Source organism: Trichoderma atroviride, chromosome 2, assembly GCF_020647795.1.
Source record: "Trichoderma atroviride chromosome 2, complete sequence".
Classification (NCBI taxonomy): Eukaryota; Fungi; Ascomycota; class Sordariomycetes; order Hypocreales; family Hypocreaceae; genus Trichoderma; species Trichoderma atroviride.
The window spans coordinates 2289894-2312549 of NC_089401.1; the positions used below are offsets into that span (position 1 = coordinate 2289894).

At 51.3% G+C, this 22656-nt stretch overlaps 11 protein-coding genes across 11 annotated transcripts; 4 read left to right on the plus strand and 7 right to left on the minus strand.

Annotated features, from left to right (window-relative positions):
- The first annotated feature begins 1144 nt into the window (after nt 1–1144).
- On the plus strand, nt 1145–2862 carry TrAtP1_003538 (uncharacterized protein). Its single transcript, XM_014087988.2, has one exon. The coding sequence runs from the start codon at nt 1302–1304 to the stop codon at nt 2664–2666; it is 1365 nt and encodes a 454-aa protein (XP_013943463.2). The 5' UTR covers nt 1145–1301; the 3' UTR covers nt 2667–2862.
- A 75-nt stretch (nt 2863–2937) lies between these two features.
- On the minus strand, nt 2938–4324 carry TrAtP1_003539 (uncharacterized protein). Its single transcript, XM_014087989.2, has 2 exons — nt 3340–4324; nt 2938–3283 (listed from the first exon to the last, which is right to left on the minus strand). Exon 1 carries the CDS (start codon nt 4215–4217, stop codon nt 3501–3503), a length of 717 nt encoding a protein of 238 aa, XP_013943464.1. The 5' UTR covers nt 4218–4324; the 3' UTR covers nt 2938–3283; nt 3340–3500.
- A 134-nt stretch (nt 4325–4458) lies between these two features.
- TrAtP1_003540 (uncharacterized protein) lies at nt 4459–6120 on the minus strand. Its single transcript, XM_066111927.1, has 3 exons — nt 5788–6120; nt 5285–5703; nt 4459–5098 (listed from the first exon to the last, which is right to left on the minus strand). Exons 1-3 carry the CDS (start codon nt 5997–5999, stop codon nt 4536–4538), a joined length of 1194 nt encoding a protein of 397 aa, XP_065968007.1. The 5' UTR covers nt 6000–6120; the 3' UTR covers nt 4459–4535.
- Nucleotides 6121–7113: 993 nt separating this feature from the next.
- TrAtP1_003541 (uncharacterized protein) lies at nt 7114–8492 on the minus strand. The gene is made up of 2 exons (XM_014087991.2): nt 8107–8492; nt 7114–8044 (listed from the first exon to the last, which is right to left on the minus strand). Exons 1-2 carry the CDS (start codon nt 8447–8449, stop codon nt 7209–7211), a joined length of 1179 nt encoding a protein of 392 aa, XP_013943466.2. The 5' UTR covers nt 8450–8492; the 3' UTR covers nt 7114–7208.
- A 231-nt stretch (nt 8493–8723) lies between these two features.
- TrAtP1_003542 (uncharacterized protein) lies at nt 8724–9634 on the plus strand (the record flags this gene model as incomplete). The annotated part of the gene is made up of 2 exons (XM_014087411.2): nt 8724–8751; nt 8832–9634. 2 exons carry the CDS (start codon nt 8724–8726, stop codon nt 9632–9634), a joined length of 831 nt encoding a protein of 276 aa, XP_013942886.2.
- A 240-nt stretch (nt 9635–9874) lies between these two features.
- On the minus strand, nt 9875–10138 carry TrAtP1_003543 (uncharacterized protein; the record flags this gene model as incomplete). Its single annotated transcript, XM_066111928.1, has 1 exon — nt 9875–10138. The coding sequence occupies one exon, from the start codon at nt 10136–10138 to the stop codon at nt 9875–9877; it is 264 nt and encodes an 87-aa protein (XP_065968008.1).
- Nucleotides 10139–10220: 82 nt separating this feature from the next.
- TrAtP1_003544 (uncharacterized protein) lies at nt 10221–10460 on the plus strand (the record flags this gene model as incomplete). The annotated part of the gene is made up of 1 exon (XM_066111929.1): nt 10221–10460. The coding sequence occupies one exon, from the start codon at nt 10221–10223 to the stop codon at nt 10458–10460; it is 240 nt and encodes a 79-aa protein (XP_065968009.1).
- Nucleotides 10461–10860: 400 nt separating this feature from the next.
- On the minus strand, nt 10861–11442 carry TrAtP1_003545 (uncharacterized protein; the record flags this gene model as incomplete). The annotated part of the gene is made up of 1 exon (XM_066111930.1): nt 10861–11442. The coding sequence occupies one exon, from the start codon at nt 11440–11442 to the stop codon at nt 10861–10863; it is 582 nt and encodes a 193-aa protein (XP_065968010.1).
- Nucleotides 11443–11572: 130 nt separating this feature from the next.
- Nucleotides 11573–13902, minus strand: TrAtP1_003546 (uncharacterized protein; the record flags this gene model as incomplete). Its single annotated transcript, XM_014087992.2, has 2 exons — nt 11573–13626; nt 13707–13902. 2 exons carry the CDS (start codon nt 13900–13902, stop codon nt 11573–11575), a joined length of 2250 nt encoding a protein of 749 aa, XP_013943467.2.
- Nucleotides 13903–19215: 5313 nt separating this feature from the next.
- On the plus strand, nt 19216–19437 carry TrAtP1_003547 (uncharacterized protein; the record flags this gene model as incomplete). The annotated part of the gene is made up of 1 exon (XM_066111931.1): nt 19216–19437. One exon carries the CDS (start codon nt 19216–19218, stop codon nt 19435–19437), a length of 222 nt encoding a protein of 73 aa, XP_065968011.1.
- A 111-nt stretch (nt 19438–19548) lies between these two features.
- Nucleotides 19549–19911, minus strand: TrAtP1_003548 (uncharacterized protein; the record flags this gene model as incomplete). The annotated part of the gene is made up of 1 exon (XM_066111932.1): nt 19549–19911. The coding sequence occupies one exon, from the start codon at nt 19909–19911 to the stop codon at nt 19549–19551; it is 363 nt and encodes a 120-aa protein (XP_065968012.1).
- Between the last annotated feature and the right edge of the window lie 2745 nt (nt 19912–22656).

The following is a 22656-nucleotide window of genomic DNA, read 5'->3' on the forward strand; positions in this document are numbered from 1 at the left end:
CGTGCCACTGTCCGATGATGAGCTCTCAAATTGGTGGTTATCTGTTATCTGGGACCCTCCTCTGCTCAGGGGTCGCGCTTTGAACGGAATACGTTACAAGTACCGCTGCTGTTAGGCAAGTATCAATCTGATGGCATTAGCTCTCCAGGATCCCTAGCCCATCTACCAATGATTCAGTCACTCCCCAGTTATTAGCTTCATCTCAGGTTGACCTGCGACACTACCCGCGAAATCATGCGTGTCCGTGACAAGAGACGCAGGCTACTGGGTAGATTAGAAAGAATTCAAGGTTGCATTAGCAGCCTACCTTGCTTCATGCAGGGTCTAAATGTCAGGATGTTGAGCCTCAGATCATCTTTTGGCCAGTCCAAATATGACACCTTGTTGCCTGAAAAACCTCCCGGCCGGTGAGCTGGGGCTGGCTTGGCACCATTTTTGATGCAGGGTCTCATGCTTAATGACCTCGCTGTTTTCATCCCAAGGATGGGATTATGACAAGAGGTTGACCTCTGCGCGCCACAAGGAACAGGGCATCTGCTGCCTTGATCATTCGTGCTGTACAGACGAAATTACCGCGTTAATGCGTAATCATTGTTCAGTTCTCCATCATTCAAATCCTAGAGTCTGTGCCTAGGTGCTCAACCCACCGCGGTGTGTGGGGCTGGGTCCTGTATGAGGACCTAGTATTGCTGATGATATGAGGCTCTGCATTTCTTCATCAGCATGATACATGTTGTATTGAGGGCTTCTAAACTTGATAGTATTCTCTTTGTCTAGACGTGGTAATAAAACCTTCGTCTAGATTTACTTGATTTCATGTTTAGGAGCTCGTACCGAGGCAGAGTGCCTGTATCTCTCATATTCAAGCTGTCATGAAAGCGAGACCAACACTTATTACCATCTTCAGCATTTACACAAGTCTAATTATTTTGAAATCAGTTTCAAACTGTGTAATATTTTAATTTATTTAATATTTCAACCAGACAGTTGTTCCGTAGCCTTTTTTTTGTTTTATTTTAGATGGCTGGTGTTGATAGCCAAAAGCTCAACAGCATGTAAACTGGCTGCGGTCTAGCTCCGCCGACCCTTATCGTGTCCCGCATCCTTATCGCATCCAATTTTTTCCAACTTCATACCAGCATCCATTGAGAGCTGCGGTACGCAGCTCGCTCGCAGCACCCGATTGGTCGCCTCAGGTTGCAAATCGATATCAGAGGAGCTCTCCAGGCCAAACATTTCCCATTTTCATTCTATTTCTCTTATATCAAGCGACACCTCAAGCCAAAGGGCCGCGCATCACCATGGCCGACCCCAAACCCTCAACCCCGCCGGCCACCGGCTCCTCGAGCGCTCCAACGCCTCGCCCGCGCAATCCAGTCTTCAAGATGATGGGCCTCCCGGCCCTGCCTCGCAAGCTCCCATCCCGCAATTGGCTCATCTTCTTGTCCGTCACCACCTCCTTCGCTGCCGCAATCATCTACGATAAGCGTGAGAAGAACCGCGCGACAGCCAAGTGGCGCCGAGCCGTTGCGCCCCTCTCCCAAGAGCTGCTCGGAAATGCCAGCCAGCTTCCGCGCAAGCTTACCGTCTATCTGGAATCGCCCCCCGGTGATGGCCTACGCACCGCCCAGGACCACTTCATTGAGTATGTTAAGCCTATTCTGGCAGCTTCCGGCCTCGATTGGGAGTTTGTCCAGGGCCGACAGCAGGGAGATGTAAGAGCGGCCGTTGCCGAGAAGATTAGGAGATCAAGAAAGACCCACGAGCGGCCAGACGAGGAATTACCACAGACAGACGAAGCCATTGTGGAAAGTCAGAGGAAGAAAATCGGGCTGGCAGAGTATGAGGGCGTCAAGGGTGACATCGTCATCGGCCGGCATACGTGGAAAGAGTATGTTCGAGGCTTACACGAGGGATGGCTGGGCCCTCTCGATCCCCCGCCACTGCCCGTCGTCGAAAATCTCGACGACAAACCCGAGCCTGAAACCCCATCTACAGAAAGCGAAGGTGATAAGAAGCCCGAGGACAAAAAGCCAGAGGAGGAAGAAAAGAAAGATGAAACGCCCAAACGGCCGCCGCAGCCGCGCCCTCACAACTCCCCTGACGACTATCCCTCCGCAAGCCTCCCCGCCATCATCCCCGCCGAATTCTCACCTTCCACCGCCATTGCATTCCCTCACCGCCTCGGCTTCCGTCACACTTTTGTCCGCCTGGGCCGCTTCTTGACCCGCCGTCACTTGGCTGACGACATTGGCCGAGAAGTCGCCGCGGTGTGCTTCGCTGCTGCGCGTGAGTGGCGCGAAGCCGAGGGTCAATACGAGCAGCAGCTCGTTCTGAAGCACGAGGAGAGCGACTGGCCCAAGTTCGTCTGGAAGGACGAAGAACCCGCGGCTGCCGACGACAAGGAGAAGGAGAAGAAGGCCGCTGAGCCGCCCAAGGAGAAGATTTGGGCTTCGCCAATGGTGGTAGACTCGCGCATCGCAGAGCGGATGCGTCGTTTCGAGATTCAGCCCGAGGACGAGGCTCGCGCCAAGAAGATTGTCGTCCCCGAGGCGGAGATTGAGGGTTGGATCAAGCGTAACCTGAGGAGCTTGTATCACTGGGGCGCGAGCTCATTCGCGAGCAAGCCTCAAGGTCCCAACGTGGGAAACCTGGACGATGACTGAGCAAGAAGACGTCATGGGGATAAAAAGGAGAAAAAAGAAACAAGCCTGACGGTATGAATGTGACATGATGTATACAGAAGGGGGTTGGGAAAATTAATGTTTTTGTATTGTAATAACAGTAAGCTGTACGACTATATATGCGGGACAATGTATTAAATATCTACACATGGTAGTGTGAAATAAAACCACCCTATTCAAACAGTTGACATCCATGACAAATTGGAAAGAAATTCCTGTCTCAATAATGTTTGCAATAGCTCATAATCATGGAGAATAATATCTAGCATCTGAGTTTCATTATCCAACACCCCAGCTGTAGCTCATTGAGACAATTAGTCGTCATAAAAAACATCTAACCGCCATCTACATACACCTAAGGTAAGAATAGCATCAGTGGCAGTAGTAGCCCATGCTATAGCTGTGTTGCTGGATATTTCCCATGATTCTACGATGATTTGGAAGATGTTTGATACTGATGATCATAAATGAATACAAGACTATAATATAAAAGTTCATATGTATTTTAAATTGCGCCAAATATGCTGTTTCCCGTCTTCGATCCTATTGTTTCTTTTCTCCCTGTTCAATCTGAGGCTGAGATGCCTTCAGCAATTCAGCTAATTACAAGTCAGCAAACTGCATGTTACTGTTGAGCCAACGGACAGCTTCTTACCACTAAGTCGTAGTACTAAGTCTTAAAAAAACATCTGGGATGTGGCTTAATGAAAGCCTCCCCCCGCCGATATTGATTTTCAAAATCATCATGCGGCGTGCTGAGAACTGTGAAATCTTCCTTGGTATTCTTCCTCCTCCTCCCCCTCTCTCTACCCACGCTCATCTCCTGCCTGTTAAACCAGGAGCAGCATTGAAGCGCTCTTCACGCTCCGTCATGAACATGACCTGAATCCAGTACTCTTTGGAATCCGGATCCCAAAAGGCAAACTGCTTGTCCTCCCGCTTGTCCAGCTCTCTGGCCGGAATCTTGAATCCCACACTCTCATACGGCTCTGCAGCGACAACCAGATACTGAAAATTCCTGTCGGGCTCTTCGGCGCGCTGTGTGAATGCGTTCATGACCTGCCACTTGGGCGCCAGCTCGGGCGTGGCGTCGGGGTACTCTAGCTGGAAGAGAAGACCCTGCTGGCGCGTGACCGGGTCGCGGATCTTTGTGATTTTGTAGCCTGGGCGGCCAATCTTGACGATGTTTCGCCTAGCAGTGAGGCTCGCGGCGACGCTGGTCGGTAAACCCGTCGCGGGATCGATGCTCTGTTTGCCTTCCTTCTGCTCGCGGGCGGCGCGACGGGCGAGGTTGGTCTGGTGCTTTTTGCCCTGGGTGTGGGCGAGGTAGGAGCCGTCGTTCTGGTGGACAGTGAGGCAGAGGCGGCATTCGAAGGAGCCGACGTGGTTCTTGAAGAAGTAAGGGTCCTTGTCGAGGTCGATTGTCTCGAGGGCGAGCTTGCGCAGACGCTCGCGGCGGTCGGCGTTTGTGGCAGAGTGGGAGGCGACGCCGCCGCCGCCGAATTTGGAGCCCGCGCGGTTTTGGAAGTCCATTTGGGGCTGTATGGGTGTGCTATACGAAGGAGGTTTGGAGTATTCGGGATGTCGGGGTAGAATTGAAGGGAATCGATTGAGAGATTGTCGGACTGTAGGCGCGACTGATAAGAAAAGTTACAAGGCAGGCGAGGCTGCAATAGGATGGATTATGTAAAGGCGGGAGGCTAGCCAATTAGCATTGCGTCTATCCACAGCGTAAGGGGACGCTCCACCAACACCGCTGCAGCTCTTTTACACCACAGCCTCTGAATATCTTCTCACATACGGGTACTCATAGAATCATTCGAATAACTACATGGCTAACATGTCATCCTCTCAAAACGCCAATACGTCGTCATACTTTGATACAAATGCTTGAACCGCTCCCACGAACCTGTCAAGCTCAGACTGTGGCGTCTCCAGTACCAGCGCAATGAGACCCCTACGCGTGATCCAGAATCCTTGCTCAAGCATCTCAAACCAGAACAAGTCTTTCAACGCTTCATTCTCTGTAAAGTCATCTGCGCATTTTATATCCTTCACCTCTGTATCTCCATCCACGAATCGAGAGCATAGGATGGATCCGACTCCCGAGAAGCCCAGTCGCGTTCCCTCGACTGTCTCTTGAAGCTTGGATATGAACGACTCACCAATCTTGAAGAACTTGTCCGCGATATCAAGAGTGTATATCTTTGTTAGTCCTGCGTATCCAGCGTGCGTCACGAGCGTGTTGTTATTGAAGGTGCCCGAATGAGGAATTGAAGGGGTCTGCCTTGGGTCAAATGCTCCCATGATGTCGGCTCTTCCTCCAAACCCACCAAAAGCGAGGCCACCGCCGAGATATTTGCCAAACGTCTTGAGATCTGGCTTGATTCCTCGCAGGCCTGCAAGTCCAGAGGCTGATATCCTAGAAGTCATTACCTCATCAAGGATGAAGAGAACACCGGCCTAATATCCGTGAGTATATTTCTCATTACATGCAATGTATGAGCATAGTTGCGTTGTCCCTACCTTGGCAGCGGCATCCTGGACGCCAGCCAAAAACTCTGGTGTTGCACTGAGACAACTTCCATTGCCTTGCATACCTTCCATGAGCACGGCGGCTACCCCCTCACTCTGAATTGCCTTGACGGCGGCATCAAGATCGTTATACTTGACGATAATCCAGTCATCAGGGTCAACATTGTTGGGCGCCGGCTTTCCTCCCCAAAACATCAATACGCCTCCATGGTAGCCCTTGTTGAATACGACAACTTTTCTCTTCTTAGTGACCAGTCTTGCGACGGCTAGAGCATGGAGGTTGGCCTCGGTGCCGGAGTTTGTGAACCGCACTCGTTCGAGATCAAAGCGCCGGCATAGTTCTCGAGCAAACAACTGCTCTTGAGGTGTGGTTGCCCCGATATTCAAGCCCACATTGTTGAGAACATTGTTCACAGCGTCGAGGATCACAGGATTAGAGTGGCCGTATAGCGCTGCCGTAAATTCGGCCGTAAGATCTGTATAGCTGTAGAAATCGGATCAGCCGACAAAGTCCTTTGGATAATTCTAGGCCATGTGTTGTTTGTATCGGCATATTTATATCACTTACACATGCCCATCCTCTGATGTAAGTTGGTAGCCTTTGCCAGACTTCATAGAGATAGGGAAGGGGCTCGTATGAAGCACAGTCCTAGTATTGCCGCCGGGAAAAGACTTGGTAGCTTCCTCGTGAAGACTCTTGGATTTAGCATTTCGCACGACGTAACGTGCTTTAGCCTCTTCAAGGGCTTGGGAAATATTCTGAGAGGAACTCGACGACATTATTGCGAGTGTGTGAGGCCTCGGGGGTACCAGGTATGATGTCTTACACAAGATGTATACCTAGGTATGCAATGATCAAGGATGTCTCTTTAAGGGCTGGATCTTTGGCCTCATGAATATGAACAAAGGAGCTATCTAAAATAACAATTTACAATAGTTTTACGAGGATTGCCTGCGTGCCTTATATACCCGTGGTCATCGGGACTATCTATCTACTCTATCTTCCAAGTTGGAGTTTCGGCAGCACGTAGTTACAAGCGGGGTCGATTATTTCCTATTAGACGTTTCTATTAGACGGCTGGACCCATCTCCTGGGCAGACAAAGTAGGGTATCAACAACCAAGCTCACAATTCATAGGTCAATCAAGCTAATCGCAGGATGACTCTTGATTACCTAGCCCAAGTAGGTCTGTTCGGCCAGACTCAAACGGAAACTCACGACGAACTACATGCAGCATCACCCAATTTGGACTGTATCTTCTCTACGCTCTGCAGGTTAGAACGATAAGCGGTAATTCATGCCGGCAATGCAGCCCTTACTAGGTACTTTTGTTTCTATCGCTTTATTCTATCATGCACGATACGAATTCATGATGAAAGTATTATTGGTGTTAGAAGAGGCACAGATTAGGTGAACATAGTGATCGTATTGTGATGATGATGAAGCTAGGTTCCAACTAGCTAGCGGGGGCGGGGCCCGGCTCTATATATGATAGGCCGGCAGGTCCTTCCACCGAGTGGACCCGAGAGGGCCCGACCTGCCTCGAGAGGGCCCGACCTGCATCGAGGCCAGGGGGAGTTGCTTCCAACAATTGGAAGAGGCGCAGATGAACGTAATGTGATGTATTATAATGAGAATAAAGCTAGGTTCCAACTAGCTACAATATGCGGGGCACGGCCCTATATATAATAGGCCGATGGATCCTTCCCCCGATAGGGCCCGACCTGCATCGAGACCAGGGGGAGTTGTTTCCAACAAGTTGGAATTTCTATACCTGATACCGCCTATATTTGGTCGCAGTTTTCTTAGACCTAGTGCTGTACTACTAGTAGTTCATGATATTATTTTAGGATCTAATACTACAGATCATTGATGTATTTTTCCAGGACCAAATACTGTAATTAGTTATATTAATTCAGGACCTATAGCTAGAGACACCTGTATTACATCAATACTTGATTGAATTCCTTTACACATTCCATGGCCTACTAGTACTCTAGTTCTTGCTTCTCTTGAAAAGCAATTACTCCTGCGGCAGCGATAGCGAGCTCTTTGCACACCTCTTCTGGTAACGCCCGTCCAATGTCTGAAACCGTATCACTTGCAGATTGATCAAGTCGATTCATAGACTCCTCCCAAGGCCAACTACCATCTGTATCTGTTTCAATCTCGCTTGTCCAGCTATCAGAATCTCTATCGCCTGGTGCAGATTTTCTCTTGAGCGGAGTTGCATTTCTTGTCCCGCCTCCGCCATATAGTTGTTTAAGCAAAGGGCCTGATGCCCTTTCGTCTGTATATTCAAATTCTCCTTCGTCATTTATGTAACGTCGAATAACTTGCCGCGCGACATTACGGGTAACAAACTGCTTTGTTCGTAGCAAAATCGCCCAAGCAAATCGTGCAAAGACGTAAGCTTTTGATTCTATCGAAAGCTGATTGACGACAACATTGTGATATGTCGGCCACATTTGTGCTGCTGAACTGGAGAGTATGTGGGTAACATATAGATCAGAGCCCTCTGGGTCTTTTTTGGGTACAATAGCGAACCAGCGGTCATCGAAACATTTATGAAGATCTTTCCTCAATAAAATAATGTTGTTGATGTCGTCAATAGCGGGAGTTGTATCATTCATGATATTTTGCTCAGACCATGCTTGCTCCTCTTGCGGTAGAAGGTGGGCTCTGTTAATAGCGTAACCAATGCCAGAGACGCAGCACTTGGACCCAATAATATCAGGCCCATTGGAAATATTAGGCCAGATACGGTCAATGTCCTCGTTAGGGAATCTCCAATCTCGAAAGCTTGGTACAACAGCATAGTTATCTGGAAATAGGATGTTAGCTGGACCCAAGAGATATAGGCGTTCAGATATGAGGTCCACAAACGGTTGCCATTAATGATAAAAAAGTACTGGTCCTCAGTCAAGAGGCCATCCAAAGGGACCTTTACCCCATGAAGGCCGGCTTGGTCCAGAGCGAAATAGCCAGTATCAAAAGCATTGTTAGCAATAATCTGACAAGCCGTTAAGGCGGTCTTATGATGTATTCCATAGACAACAGTGTCGTTGACATCTTGGCAATCCACTCGTGGTAGCGATAGGAGATGATTCAGTATTGGACCATGATAGCCAGGGTGTCGGAATCTGATCTCTCCTTTCCGGTCCTCCTGAGGTGGGAGGATTCTGCGACTGGCGTGTACATATGGCGGAGGTGGAGTTTCTGTGGCCATAGCTTGGAAAAAGAGTAGGGGTTGGTTGGATCGATGAGAATGCTGACTTAGTTGGAGCAAGAATTCTCCAGCCAGCGAAAGATAAAGCGGACTAGTACGTATCCTATCGGCATAAATATGGGGCTGATAATAAAGGCGGTGTGGAGAAAATGCGTGGCAGAATCCGCATCCCACTTAATTTTTTTTCTTAGCACGGCGTGCCATCAAAGCTGGGAGGACACTGCAGCTAAGAAAAATTACTACCATTGGCAATATTGAGAAAAAATAAAGCACAATGGCAGGCACAATTAACAAGCCCAAGAGTACGTTCTGGTTCAGTCTCTTCGAAATTTCCCTGAAAGTATCAAGTTTTGCACAAAATATGCTAACCATGATGCCGTAGGACCCAACTCCAAGCGGACGACAACCCGTCTTCGCAACAAGATCCAAAAGGCCTCCGCAGCCAAGCAGAGAAAGGATCGAAAGTTGGCCAAGAAGAACCCAGAATGGCGATCAAAATTGAAGAAGGACCCGGGTATTCCCAACCTCTTCCCCTACAAGGAGAAGATGCTGGAGGAGATTGAGCAGAAGCGCGCAAAGAAGGCCGAGGAGGCCCAGAGGAAAAAAGAAATGGCCAAGGCCGCCAAAACAGGTGTTGCCGCCGAGAATAACGGGGACGCCATGGTAGATGCGGGCGTGGACCAGATGGATGAGGATGACGGAATGGACGACGTCGACGAGTCGAACCCAATGGCTGCCCTGCTTGCCAGCGCTCGTGCTGCCGCCGTAAAGTACGACAAGTCCCTTGCGGCGAGTGACGACGACATGGACGATGATGACGATGACGACTACGACAGCGATGGCGACGCTTCTGATGACGGCGCACACGTCTCCATTGGCCAGGCGTCATCACGAAAGACCTTTGACAAGGTCTTCAAGCAGGTCGTCGAGGAGGCCGACGTTGTTCTGTACGTCCTCGACGCCCGCGACCCGGAGGGCACTCGCTCCCGCGAAGTCGAGCGCAGCGTCGTGGCCGCCGCCGCGGGCGGCAAGCGCCTGATCCTCATCCTCAACAAGGTCGACCTGATCCCCCCCCCAAGGTGCTGCGCGACTGGCTCGTCTACCTGCGCCGGTACTTCCCTACGCTGCCCGTGCGAGCGGCGAATGCGGCGGCGAATGCGCACATGTTCAACCACCGCGACTTGAGCGTTCAGAGCACCTCTGCTGCGCTCTTCAAGGCCCTGAAGAGCTATGCTGCCAGCCGCGACCTGAAGCGTGCCGTCTCTGTCGGTGTCATTGGTTATCCCAACGTTGGTAAGAGCTCCGTCATCAACGCTCTGCTCAGCAGAATGAGCGGCAGGGGCGCCAGCGCAGCCAAGGCCTGCCCTGCTGGTGCAGAGGCCGGCGTCACAACGAGCATCCGCAAGGTCAAGATTGACAGCAAGCTCACGCTGCTCGACTCCCCCCGGTGTCGTCTTCCCGTCCTCGTCCTCGGTCCAGTCCGGCGGCCTCGTCACCATCAAGAACGCCACCGAGGCCCACGCCCACCTCGTTCTGCTCAACGCCGTTCCCCCCCAAGCAGATTGAGGATCCCATCCCCGCCGTCAGCCTGCTGCTCCGCCGTCTCTCTGCCACCCCTGATCTGCTGCAGAAGCTCACCGCCGTGTACGACATCCCCGCCGTCCTGCCCAGCAGCGCCGACGGCGACATCACCTCGGATTTCCTGGTCCAGGTTGCCCGTAAGCGTGGCAGGCTCGGCCGTGGCGGTGTCCCCAACATCAACGCTGCCGCCATGACCGTTGTGACTGACTGGCGAGACGGCCGAATCCAAGGATGGGTCGAAGCCCCCGTCTTGGCAGTCGAGAATGCAAAGGGCCAGAACGGCGCTACCAAACCAGCCATCAAGAACGCCGGCGAGGAAGAGGTCATGGCCGACCAGAAGGAGATTGTCACAGAATGGGCTGCAGAGTTCAAGCTCGATGGCCTATGGGGCGATGACAATGCTAATGAGGGTGATGCCATGGAGCAGTAAAAAAAAAAAAAAAAGGAACCCAGAGGAACTCATGATGCAATGTGGCCGGAATTTTTTTTTTTTTTTTTTACATGTATAATTGCGCATGTTTCGTGCCCATTTTCTTTTTCTTTGTTAATGGTATTCTCATAAAGAGTTTGGCGTTGTAGGTTCGGTTGGTAATATAAAAATAAAGCGGACTTGAACTGTATGTTACAAAACGCATACATGTATGTCAATATTACAATATTAGATGTACACAGTTTCTGAAAAGGGGGTAGAAAAGAGGATTCTTGGAGATAATTTTAAGAAAACTTTTCTTCTTTATAAGCTTTCTAGTCTCTAGCATTCTTGCATATATCCCAAATCAACAAATTCCATTAAGATTAAAACATCCTGTTCTTGGCCATTTTTCATCTCCCTAAGCACTCACCAACTCCATCTTGACGCCTCTCTTTCCTGTCCTCTCGTCCTTGTCGTCATGGACTCTAACCACAACCTTTTGGAAAAGTTCTACCTTGATGCTCTTCTCTCCCTTCGTCGTCAAAGTATACGTCTCAGCGTCATACTCACTCTCCGGCTCGGGATCAGCCAAATCACGCAGTCTGATCAAGCCCTCGATACCGAATCGCGGCACAAGAACCACGAAACCGTTGCTGAAAATCTTCATCACAAAGGCTTCTTCCTCAGCAACCTTGCCCTTTAGAGCTTGGCCAACGTAATAGGCAATGCTGGCTCGGCCGGCCATCTGGGCGTTGCGGTGACGGACGTTGATGTTCTTGCATACGGCCTCGAGACGGCCTCTGCTGCGGACTGAAGGGTGGACGGCTTCGTAGCCGATGGCGGCGGCAAGTTGTCTATGGGCAAGAAGATCTGCGTATCGACGAATGGGGGAGGTGAAGTGCGTGTAAATCTCGGAAGCGAGACCGTAGTGGCGGAACTCGGGGTACGATTGGGTTCCGGAACAGAAATACTCTGCGCTCATCATGCAGCGGGTGGCCATGATACGAACAAGGGTGTTGAAGAATGGGTCTTTGTCGTCGACGCACTTGTCGAGAGAATCAGCCAGTGCCTTGCTGGAGTCGGTGCGCAGTTCAAGGCCGCGTTTAATACGCAGCTGATCGGCCAGCTCGTCAAAGTTGGTTTTGGGGGGGAGCAGCGTGGCGACGTAGAATGGCGGTCTGGGGGAATGCCTCGTAAATCTTGGCGGCAACGCTGACATTGGCGAACAACATGAATTCCTCTACCAAGGAGTTGGTATCGAGCAGTTCCTTGGTCTTGACGTCGATGGGATCCGAAGATTCTGACTCCATGTGGACTTTGATTTCTGGCGAAGACAGACTCAAGGCACCAGCATCCATACGCTTCTTCTTGAGCTTCTTGGACAGCATGAGCAGCATTCGCATGCCCTTTGTGAGGTCATCCTGCTGTGACTCGTCATCGATTCGGAGCTGTGCTTGTTCGTAGCTAAAGGCCTCGCGAGACGCAATAACTGACTTTGTAAAGCGGACGTTAACAATATCGGCATTGTCATTGAGCTCCCAGATGACTGTGAATGCGAAGCGCTCGACATAAGGCTTGAGAGAGCAGAGGTCTGTACCAAGCAGCATGGGAAGCATGTCTATACGCTTATCAACCAGGTACACGGTGGTACCACGGATACTCGCTTCAGTATCCATAGCATTAGCAGGCTTGACAAAGTTCGATACATCGGCAATATGAACGCCGACCTCGTAGTTGCCGTTTGGTAATAGCCTAGCGTGAAGAGCATCGTCGATATCTTGACAGCCAGGCGGATCAATACTGCAGATGAGAAGTTCGCGAAGGTCCTCTCTGTCTCTCCAGCCAGGATCCTCTTTGCTGGCAGGCACCTTCCAATCATGGCCCTCCTTGGGAAGGCAGTCGAGCACCGTTTTTGGAAAAGGTCGGTACTGGACATCCCACTCCAGGAGCAAAGCCTCCGTCTCTGCCGCCTTGGTCTCGAGTTCTCCCAAGGAGCGCACCAGATGCCCGACGGGATGTCTCGAGTCTCTGTCCCAAGAGTCGACAGTGACCAGCAGCCTCTTGCCCAGAAGCTCGGACACTTGACGAGTACGAAGACGAATCTTTGGAATCTTCTTGTCCATGGGAATGAGGAAAACGCTATCGAGCTTCCGGCCTTGTGATGAGCCCTTGTTGGCCGTCGATGGGTCGATGTGGCCGACATACTGCCGCCAGTTACGCTTCACTACTCCCACAACCTTGGCTGTTGGCTGTAGCTGGTTCTCCCCCGACGCCTTCTGGGTCCTCTTTACTTCCTCTTGAAGTGCCTTGCGCTCTTTGTCAGATACAAAGTCTTGGCGCTCTTCCGCATCCGCATTCTCATTCTTCGTAATCGTATCCTCTTCAATGATCTTTGTTGACGGTGACTTCCACTGATCTTGGGGGAGCAACTCCACGACTACCACATCGCCATCAATGGCTCGGTTGATGTTCTCGCGGCCTAGGATAAGTAAAGATTTCGGGAAAGCAGGGACCTTGATAGATCCCTCAAGGTAGTTGTACGGAGACACGTTGAAGATTCCCTGATGCAGCAGCCCGGCCTTGACTCCCGTCATCATCCTTGACGCGGTATAGTACTCTGGGTAAATGGGCTGCTGAGAGGCTTGCTTAAATCCGCCCTGGGCCTGAGACTGTGACTCCGCAATCATATCAAGTAATCTCTCGCCATCTTCCAGTTCGCGGACGTAGTCTCTGAGAGAAGACGCGTGCAGTCCTTGCTCTCTAGCTTTCCTCAAGTTGTCCCGGTCATCACTAAGCATGACAACTGCCGGGATTTTCGCTGCCTTGGTCAATGCCAGATGCTCCCCGTACCACTTAACAGCTTGTCTCACAGCGCGGTCATTTCTGTCATTGACACTCTCGCCGGCTTCACGGTTAACATATGTCTCCTGGCGGAATTCGTTGAAGAAGACGTAAAATCTCTTGTCCTCGCTCTTCGTCAGTCCCACAAGGCGGTTGTAGAGAGGAAATGAGCGGTTCTTGAGCTCTTCCAGAACAGTCTGCAAGATGACAACGTCATAAAATGATGAGCTCTGCTCAAAAAGGTCCATGGCGTTCAGCAACGCGTTTGTATCAGGAACGAGATAGTGGCCCTGGGGAAATGACTTTGTCCCAGCCGGTCTCTCCGACAGGACAAAAGGTAGAGCTATCATGAGCTGTTAGCCTCGCGCCAACCTCATCACAGGTTTGACACCTGATAGATGGATGGAATGAATTGTTTCTCACCTTCATTGGCCGCATTTCTGGGTGCCTGGCTCAAACACGCCCTACACAAGTTCGATGAACATGGGATATCCGTCCTCAGGTAGACCTCCCGAACAATCTTCTGCACTTTTCCACTCCGCGTCGACCTGACATAGACCTTGTTGGAAATGTTCAGCGCAGCCTGGTCTGACCGCTGCGTCCTCTTTAAACTCGTCATGCTGGCTGTCTTTGTGATTTGATTGCTCTTTTTTTGTAGTGTGAAGTTTTTCACACGCGCTCTCGCTCGCTGAAGTCACTGAAAAATGCTGATATAATCGGGATAAGGCACTTTGGAAGTTCAATGTGGGGTCGAGTGCCTTATCGATATGCGAAACACAGAACAGCGCCAATTGGAGGCACTTTTATACACAAGTAACTCCTCCAACAGATAATATCAAGTCTGCAGAATTTGCATCTTCTAGATTTTTCTTTGCTTCCTTGCAACATATCCAAAATTTGACATGACATACCCAGAATCATTTGCAAAAGATATGCTCACGTGACACATCACGTGAGCTTCCCCTGGCTCTCCGGAGTGGGTGAGCATCAGAGCGCCTTTGTGCAAAAGATTACTTTTCCAAGTAAAATAAAAACGTCAGCAAGAGTCTTGGATATTTGCCAAAAGTCAAACTCTGTTATTTCATTTATACCACAAAATGCTATATTTGCACTCACTCCTATATCTACTTCCGCTTCGTGAAAGTGAATTGCGAAGCCAGCCATCATGACCTGAGAAATCTCATATGCAGACCCTCTCCGTGAGCGCCACCCTTCGCAATGTCGCAAGTACATCAATCTAACAAATCTTTGACAGACACACTAGCTACCTCCCACCATGGAGAAGGAATCCAAGAGAATTGGGGAACCAAAGGAAAAGCCAGGCAGTCGTTACAAAAATGCAACTTCACTCTGTAACATTACCACTCCGAGTCACTTGCCACCCGCCCTTCGCCAAGCCCACCCAAAAGGAAAAAGGTGCACAAAAACCAGAAGAGGGAGGAAACAAAAGTTGAAAGGAGGATCCTGAAATGCTACCTGAAGCGGACAACTTTGGTACCGATATTACCAGCCGTGTGCAATCACCGAACAGTGAACGTACCCTGTCGCAGGATGATGAGCCCCCTTTTTTTGGCCACTTCGCCAATAAGCATGAGGCTGTATCGCCACCGAGCAGCATGTTCCCTCGGAGAACTGGCCTCTCTTTGATCTAGACCATCATTTTGTATGACTCTGGGTTCCCCCAAGGCGCGCTCCTGATCCCGCCCGATGTTGAGAAAGTGGGCTCCGGGTGGGCTCCTCTCTCTCTCTCTCCCATTTTCGTGAGACATGATATTTGTCAACCGCTCCGAAAGGGCATACGAGGCTATAACCACACCGTCACCGTGGTTTGCGGGAACACGGAGGCTCTTTCACTTCGTGGGGTCCGGCGCTCGGCTCTACTACTTGGCGACCCCTTTCTTGGCGAGTCTTACACATGCTCTTGTATCATTATCCGTATTCACTCTCGTTTAGCCGATTCTATTCACACATCTGCGCCGTTCATTGGGTCTTGAGGGTGCTCAGCGTCCAGCTATTGCTTTCAGTGTAGCACCCAGGCTCGCAGGAATGATGCGCCATGTTCCCAACAGAAAGGGAGTGGGTGCCGAATTATCGGGTCTGTGTCTTGTTCCCACCCCATTCCTCGATAACCTGACGAGAAGCTGGTGTATTGGATGCAAAAACGCCTCTCAGACCTTCTGCTACTCTATCAACAGGCATCTTTTGATTCGTCGTGTCGTCCCAACTGGATCTTGGAGAAAGATCAAGGTAGTATTGGCCTTTGTGGAAAGATGTCTTGTCTCGTCTCCTACCCCATAGGACGAAGATGGGGTAAAGAGCATGCGCATGCGTTTGACTTCGACTAGCAGAGCCAGATGACCCTTTATCTCATGCACGCTTTCATCATATAGGACCACAACGCAACACTCCAAATGTTCTCGACTAGTCCATCCAGGGCCGTGAATAACACGATGTGGACCTATAACTCTTGCAAGATGAAGCAAGAAAAACAAGCATTGACTCACATGATGCAAATTACAGAAACACCAAAAAAACGTATCGCGGCGTCGGCTTTGTTGCTCAGGTTTGCTAACCAAAATGAACCCTGCTAAAGCTAGAGGCATGTAAGAGTCCTAGGATTTGTCGTTCCTGGAAATGAATACTGCATGAGTGGGTAATTTGATTACTGCACTCATGCTCTGACATATGAATGATCCTCATATAATCATCTGAAAGGGGTGCGGGCGCTGATCGCAAAATGCTTCTCTTTCTTTCCATCCTGAAGACCCTGCGGGGTATGATTCGAGCGGAGAGTAGGTATCCAAAGCTAGATTTTGAAGCCCAACAAGACGGCTTTCAAAATGGAAGCCCCGCGGCCGCAAATGGAGCGACAAAGAGGCGTCACTCAAGGGCTTTCCGGGAATATTCATCTCGCAGTGGGGGACGTAGCATGCAGCGTGTAGGCACTAACTCCGTACATACATGTGCTTCCCACTTCTATTACCACCTTGCACTGTCCAACATGTGCCAAGGTAGCAGAATGGCTTGTCCTGCTGTGGTGGGAGACCGGCTTCAAAGGCATGCTAAACGATCTTTGCAGCCAATAACGAGGATGATGATAGCCACTGGTCCGGAAAGCTAAAGGAGCAAGCAGGGCACCTTAACCCCGTCGTAGAGGTCAACGAACTTGCCCCTCTCGGGCGTTGAGAGACGACAAGTCTTAAATTAGGTAACACCCAAGTGGTCTCCCAGAAAAGAATCCTTGCTTTGGAAAACCAAATTTCCATGCATCTATCCTGTCGACCCGTAGTCACATGGCTTGTATGCGCAGCCCGAAGTGGACTCGACTCACGCTACTTCTTCATGTCCAGTCCCGTGAGATCATACATATCCAGGGTAACATTGCGACAGATGCAAATGATGGCAGAAGCGACATCAGATGTTTTCAAGCCCGCAGCTTCAACAACAGCGGTCAGAAGTCAGGCTTCAACACGACTCGCTAGCGTGGATGAGAAAATGCTAATGCTTGTCAGCGAAAATGGCTATTGGCAAGCAATGTCTATTCGCCGTGACCAAATATGACCAAATTCTTATGCGTCGGATTACAGGGTATGGTGACGCCAAATTGCACAACTTCTGATGAGAGATCAAGTTGCCAGGTACGAAAACAGGATTTCTCAGCCATCATACAGACCCCGGTCAGCCTGTCTTGTCTTATACAAGCAGCACTTCGTATCAACGAGAGAAAGGGCTGTGTGCGCATAATTGCATATTCTTTTTCTCCTCTCCTCGGAGGGGTCTACAAGCGATGTCTCAGACGCCGCCCTCCCCGCAGTGGCAGCATATCTAGCTACCTATGAATTGACGGAGGTTTTTTTTTTTTTATCGCAGCAGACCTATGCACGAAGTACGCTGCAATAGATTGTATAGTAAACGCTGATAAGTCGCTGAGATTCCATATGATTTGACATTCTCCTAGATGCCTTCTCGGTATCAAATAGGAACCCCACGAACGCACGTCTGATGAGTGTGGTATGGTCAGCAGAACAGATAAGTAAGGCGACTACATACTTTGCAGTCTGGCGTAATGCCTATTGCTTTGTATGAGCCTGGACTGCTGGGGAATGGGAAAAGCTCCGGTGCTAAAGCGCTGCCCTCCAAGTTCTTAGCTGATCTTCCTTGGGGTCTTAATCTGGAGACGTCGGTAATCGCAGCATGGGATTCACCAAGGTGTGGACGTCATCAGATAGATCCGCCGTGTTACCCCTGACTTATTCCTGAGAAATCGGATGTGTACTTCGTACACGAGCCACCAATTCCAGCTCGCGCAAGGGAGGTGCCGGTACAATAGTAAATCTCGGGGCTAGCGGAACTCTGATGCCACTGTTGTGAGGCACAAATGCGTGGTGTATTGTGAGAGATTCAGGTCTTGATGGCGTTGGTGCGGCCAAGCTAACAATAGGATGTGGGGTGACATGTCCCCTTGGCTGCGTCTAATCTGTATGGCTAACTCTTTGTGTGTGTGCACACATGCCTGTACGTAGCCAAGTAACCACACCGCGAGCACGGGTGGGCGGGTAAAGAAATGAGCATGTGTGCTATGTTCCCGCGTAATTCTATGGCGTATGGAGATCCCTGATATGCATGTTCGGCTGTCTCCGTAAGTGTTGGCTGCCAACAGCAATGCGATGGCCAGCTCAGTACCAGTAGCTAGGGGTTTTAACATAACCTTGTATCTTCAGCTAGTGTCCGGGGAAGCACAGATGGAAAAGAAGGAGACATCGAGGTATGAATAAATGGGCGCCGTACTAGGTAATCTCAACCCTGAAAATGACAGGTTCCAATGTGGCTTCATGAGCGATATCGCATTTGTAGTGAGTTGCCAATCTGACGTATAAGGCATAAGGAAGGTAAACCCCAGTGCTCTTTTCAGGCACAGCTCAAAACCTTGAATGTATAATATTCCAACATGTGGTAAGCGTGCAGTTGAAGGTTTGGATGGATGGCGGCGCTGCTAGGCAGGTCGCTGCTGGTCCACAAGGTCCCATCCTAAAGTGAAAAGGGAACCCACTTGGCCGAGCTATTCCTAGCCTAGTTGATAGATTCTGAGCATCAGCACTGCTGTCGAGGCCTGCGGGTAGTTATCCTGAGCGGCTTCGATGGAATACACCCTTTACCATCTGCAAGTGGCCGCTGCGGGCGCGGTGGGGGCGCTGGAGTGGAATCGAATCGAGTGTGAAGGCTTGCGAGTGATGAGCGGGATGGCGTAGCGCAGTATGGTAAAGACCCTGGACTAGACATAAGCCTCGCCCGTATGGTATTCGTTGCCAATGGTCCTCGGGCTGTCTTCTGTTGTACGCGTTTGCGAGGCCGAAACAATACTTTGCAGTAATAGCAGCAGCAGTAGTGATGCAATTTTTTTTTTTCCACTACTTGCTACTAGCAGTACTACTAGTAATGTTGCTGTTATCAGTAGTACTGTAGTAACTTTTGCTACTATGTACTATCATGGGACAGACTGGTGGAGAAATGCCTCGAGCTGCGGGTTGTCAGCAGACGGGTTTTCAGCTCCGCAGTCCCGCAGATATCATCAGTGGCTGCCGAGCAGCATTGACGGTAAGAACGGAGCGTATCATCCGCAGGGAAGAAGAGGAACAGAAATCCGACATTGAAAGGGAAGTTATCAACGGGCAGCTAATGAGTATCAATAACCTCTGCACTGCGGCAGCAGGTCATCCTGTCAGAACGTGGGGGGAGAGACCGTAATGAGCCGTTTTTCCATCGACTCGACTGATGAGAAGAAGGACGCAGTATTTCGTGCTGCGTAGCGTTTACCGGGTTGCGGGTATCGCTGCGATGCACGGCTGGAGAGATGTCTCTGGGGAGGGCGGTAAAAACCCGTGGTAGCTGCTGAAAGGGAGCCAGGTAGCCAGGTAGCTAGGACGATGCCATCATGGTCTGGTTGCGGGGAACGAGCTTTCCCGACGCCCTTTGGCCGGGCTGCACCATGGCCCTTGAGGCGCTCTTGGTCTGGGGTCAGCACGATCGAATCGTTCCCGCACCTCACACTCAGAGCAGAGGTGCGCTCGCAAGGCCGCCATCCCTGCACCGTGGACCCCCCCCCGGCCTGGACCCCATGTCCATGATCAACTTTGTGAACGCCTGGGGCCAGTGATATCGAGCGGCGTGCGCCCTAGCGTTGGGGCTAGTGCCGTGGTGTTGCGTAAACGCCAAAGCAGTATCACGCAGGCCATTGTCGCGCAGGTGGTACGGGAGCAATGGCGTCTTATTGCACCCTATGAAGTGTCGAGGAGATTTCGAGATTGGCCGAGCCTGGCAAGCGCTTCGTTGTGTGACTCGGATCGGCCGCGCATTGGTCGAGTGAGGCAGCCTCAGCATGCATCTGCTCCCTCTTTCGATATTTCCCGCCGCTCTTTTGTCGGTCGGGAGCATGGCGACATCTTTTCCCACGGACCAGCCAGCCGTCGGCCGCCGCTAGCAGGTAGTAGCTCTCTTTGCCGCGAGAAGAGGCTGCCTCGGGGCTGAAAGAGGGGGTGGATGGGCTGTCGGAGCTGAGGCACAAGACAGACGAGAGAAACGCGACAAGCAGCATCAGATTCTTCGGTTGAGCTAATTGCTGGTGGGGCATCGCTGATCAAACAAAGCTCCAACTCTGTTTAGACACTAAACGAGCCGTTCTTTGGCCCTGATGCCTCGTTCTGGAAGTCGGGCTCCGTGGCGGCAAACTCAAATCCCAACACGTTGCCTGTTAGCTCCGCGGATGGCAGAGCGAGGTCGTGGCTTGACATTGAACGTGGCGACAATAAGGTATGCCTCTCCCTTATTGACAGGAGGCCAATCGCAGCGACAATACTGGCAAGAGCCCTCCATGCCGCCGCCCATCCGCAACTTTCAATCAAACGTGCAACGGCCGTGCCGTGCCTGCCTGCCATGCAGCGGGAAGCGCCTACTAGCTTCTGGCTATTCCGGACCTGCCCTGTTAGCAGGAGGAGGCCTGCAGAATCGCTGGGGAAGGCGCTGGATGCCTCGCCTGGCACTAGACATGCACGACGAACAGGTACGAGTAAGGACTGCATGCCTCCAATAACACCTGCAAGAGGCATGACCCAAGAATGCCTGCCAGGGAGTTACATATCGCCGTGCTAGTGCCAGGTAGGCTCGGAGTGCTTCTCAATCGCATCAAACTCCGGCTTATTCGGAGCGTTCCCGTCAGCGATGATGATGACCGGCACGGCATCAGCAATCAATCAAGGGCGGTATACAAGTAACAACTGTGTGCCGTATGGTATGGGAATATGCACCAGCTGCTAACAATCACATATACTTGCCGAGTGCAAACAAGCACGGGCTGTCTGCTATGACTGTCTCGCGCACATGTGGAGGCCCCCTGCCGAAGTTTACAGTAATCCGGCAATATCAAGTCAAGCATCAAATCGTTGCGTAGCACTGGACGGTCATGGCTCGAACAAGGCAGCGAATCACGTCCACCAGACGCACACTTGAGCGTCCTTGCATGCCTGTTCCAGAGCATCATCTCACTAGCCATAGGCGGCTGGGTAGTTTCCAGCGATAATGCACAATGATCGAGTGGTAGTATCTCCGGCGCACGCAAGGAACAGGCGCCCGCTGTGCCAGAGGAGAGGCGGCGAAGTCCAGGCCCCGGGCAGACGCTGAGGCGCTGCAAAGGAAATTGCCGCTACCACCTGGCTATCTTGCTACCATTGTCCAACCCAACGGTGAAGACATTGGGCGGTTCGAATCAATACAGCCAGCCTCTCGGAGTTTCGGAGGGCCACACAAGGCGCTGGTCGAGTAGAGTAGTAGAGTAGAGTAGTAGAGCAGACGGCCGAGATACCTGTCTGCGACTACCTGCTGGCGTCTCTCTATCGGCCAGGCCAAGCCGCCGCCCATTCAGCCAGAAGCAAAACCCCACCTCCAGGCCAACTCTATCCGGCTGCATGGCCAGTGCGGAATGGATTAGTGAATGGCACCGCACGGCCGCCAATCAGGAACCGATATTTTGCCCAAAGGCGCCTAGCAGCGCAGCGCAGAGCGACTCTTTGTTTCCGACGGGTTGCAAGACCGCTGCGCCGAGATGACGTCGTTGGACGAACTAGCGGCACCGACATGCCAGCTAATGCTGTGGCAGGCAAATCATGCAAACGTCCAGTCACAGACGACGATACATTACAGGATGCATCTGATACAACGGCTGGCATGGGTGAGCGGTGCGGCTATTCCCCGATTTGCCACAGACGACTTCCACGACCAAGTCTATTTTTTTTTCGGCTCGCATGACCAGATGACTCCGTGGAGCTGGCCGCTGGGAGAGACATCAGCTTTTGAAAATAGAAGCTGCCCTGCGCCGCGATCCATAAAAACGTCAGGCCGGGCGCAAACCCAACACGAGCTGGTGGTGACTGGTCATATCGATGCATGGGGACGCACGGACCCCACGGACGAGCCAGGGGGTGGTCATAGCGTGTCGATACGGCTAGCAGGACTCGTGGAACCGCAGCAAGTACCGCCGCCGTACCGGTAGCATTCTCAGGGAGCAAGAGGTGCGCGATGCAACTTCGGGCCTGGGCCTGTTTGAGTAACAGCTGCTTGTCCTCGTCCGCGGCTGCAGTACTTGCTTGCCTCTTTTCCTACTATTTGGGGGTTTCTTTGATTCAGTACGTGTGTACAGTATATTTCAGCTGCTGATTTGATTTTACCAATTTTTAATGAACCTGCATCTACGTACCTATACTTGTACAATCACGACGGTGTTGCTTCTGCAGCCCCGGCTGCTTGGCTTATAGCCTAGCTCGCCTCGCCCTTGACGCGGTCTGGTCATTTATTCGCGGGCACGCATCACTAAAATAAGCGACGCGCTCTGCCAGGCCGCTAGTGTCTCTGCTCCAAGCCGATATCAAGCATCAAGACATGACTAGCGCGGGCATCTATTTGGGCAGGTCAAGCACAACTTAGAGTTGAATGATTGAAATCCCACGAGCAGGCAGACCGGGCTGACCTGAAGGATCAAATCAGTGATAGCTGTGGCTCCCAACACGGCAGTATAGCCGAATACTGCAAGGGTGGCTTTTGGGAGCCCGGGTACAGAGCATTGCTTGCATATTCGGCGGGCTGGGCTCGTTCGTGCGGGCCAGCTCTGGGTGGACGTACCTTACAGGGCAGTTCTGGCGGCGACTGACAGCAGCCAGCAGTTTATGGTTGCAGCAAGCTGCAGGCTGAGGGCGATGTGCACATGGCGTATCAGCTTACTGTACAGTACCTCTAGTAATGTTCAATGGATGTGACTGGAGTTGCAGCTGCAGCTCCCTGCATCACCCTATTCCCTCTGTTCATCTGGTGTGCGAGTGTTTGTTTT

Excerpts from the sequence above, each read along its gene's own strand:
- TrAtP1_003538 (XM_014087988.2), top strand. The coding sequence starts at position 1,302 with ATGGCCGACCCCAAACCCTCAACCCCGCCGGCCACCGGCTCCTCGAGC.
- TrAtP1_003539 (XM_014087989.2), bottom strand. The coding sequence starts at position 4,217 with ATGGACTTCCAAAACCGCGCGGGCTCCAAATTCGGCGGCGGCGGCGTC.
- TrAtP1_003540 (XM_066111927.1), bottom strand. The coding sequence starts at position 5,999 with ATGTCGTCGAGTTCCTCTCAGAATATTTCCCAAGCCCTTGAAGAGGCT. Across the intron at positions 5,704-5,787 it reads ACATCAGAGGATGGGCATGT|CTATACAGATCTTACGGCCG; the intron begins GTAAGTGATATA and ends CGATTTCTACAG. Across the intron at positions 5,099-5,284 it reads AGCCGCCGTGCTCATGGAAG|CCTCTGGACTTGCAGGCCTG; the intron begins GTATGCAAGGCA and ends CTAGGATATCAG.
- TrAtP1_003541 (XM_014087991.2), bottom strand. The coding sequence starts at position 8,449 with ATGGCCACAGAAACTCCACCTCCGCCATATGTACACGCCAGTCGCAGA. Across the intron at positions 8,045-8,106 it reads TTTTATCATTAATGGCAACC|ATAACTATGCTGTTGTACCA; the intron begins GTTTGTGGACCT and ends TCCTATTTCCAG.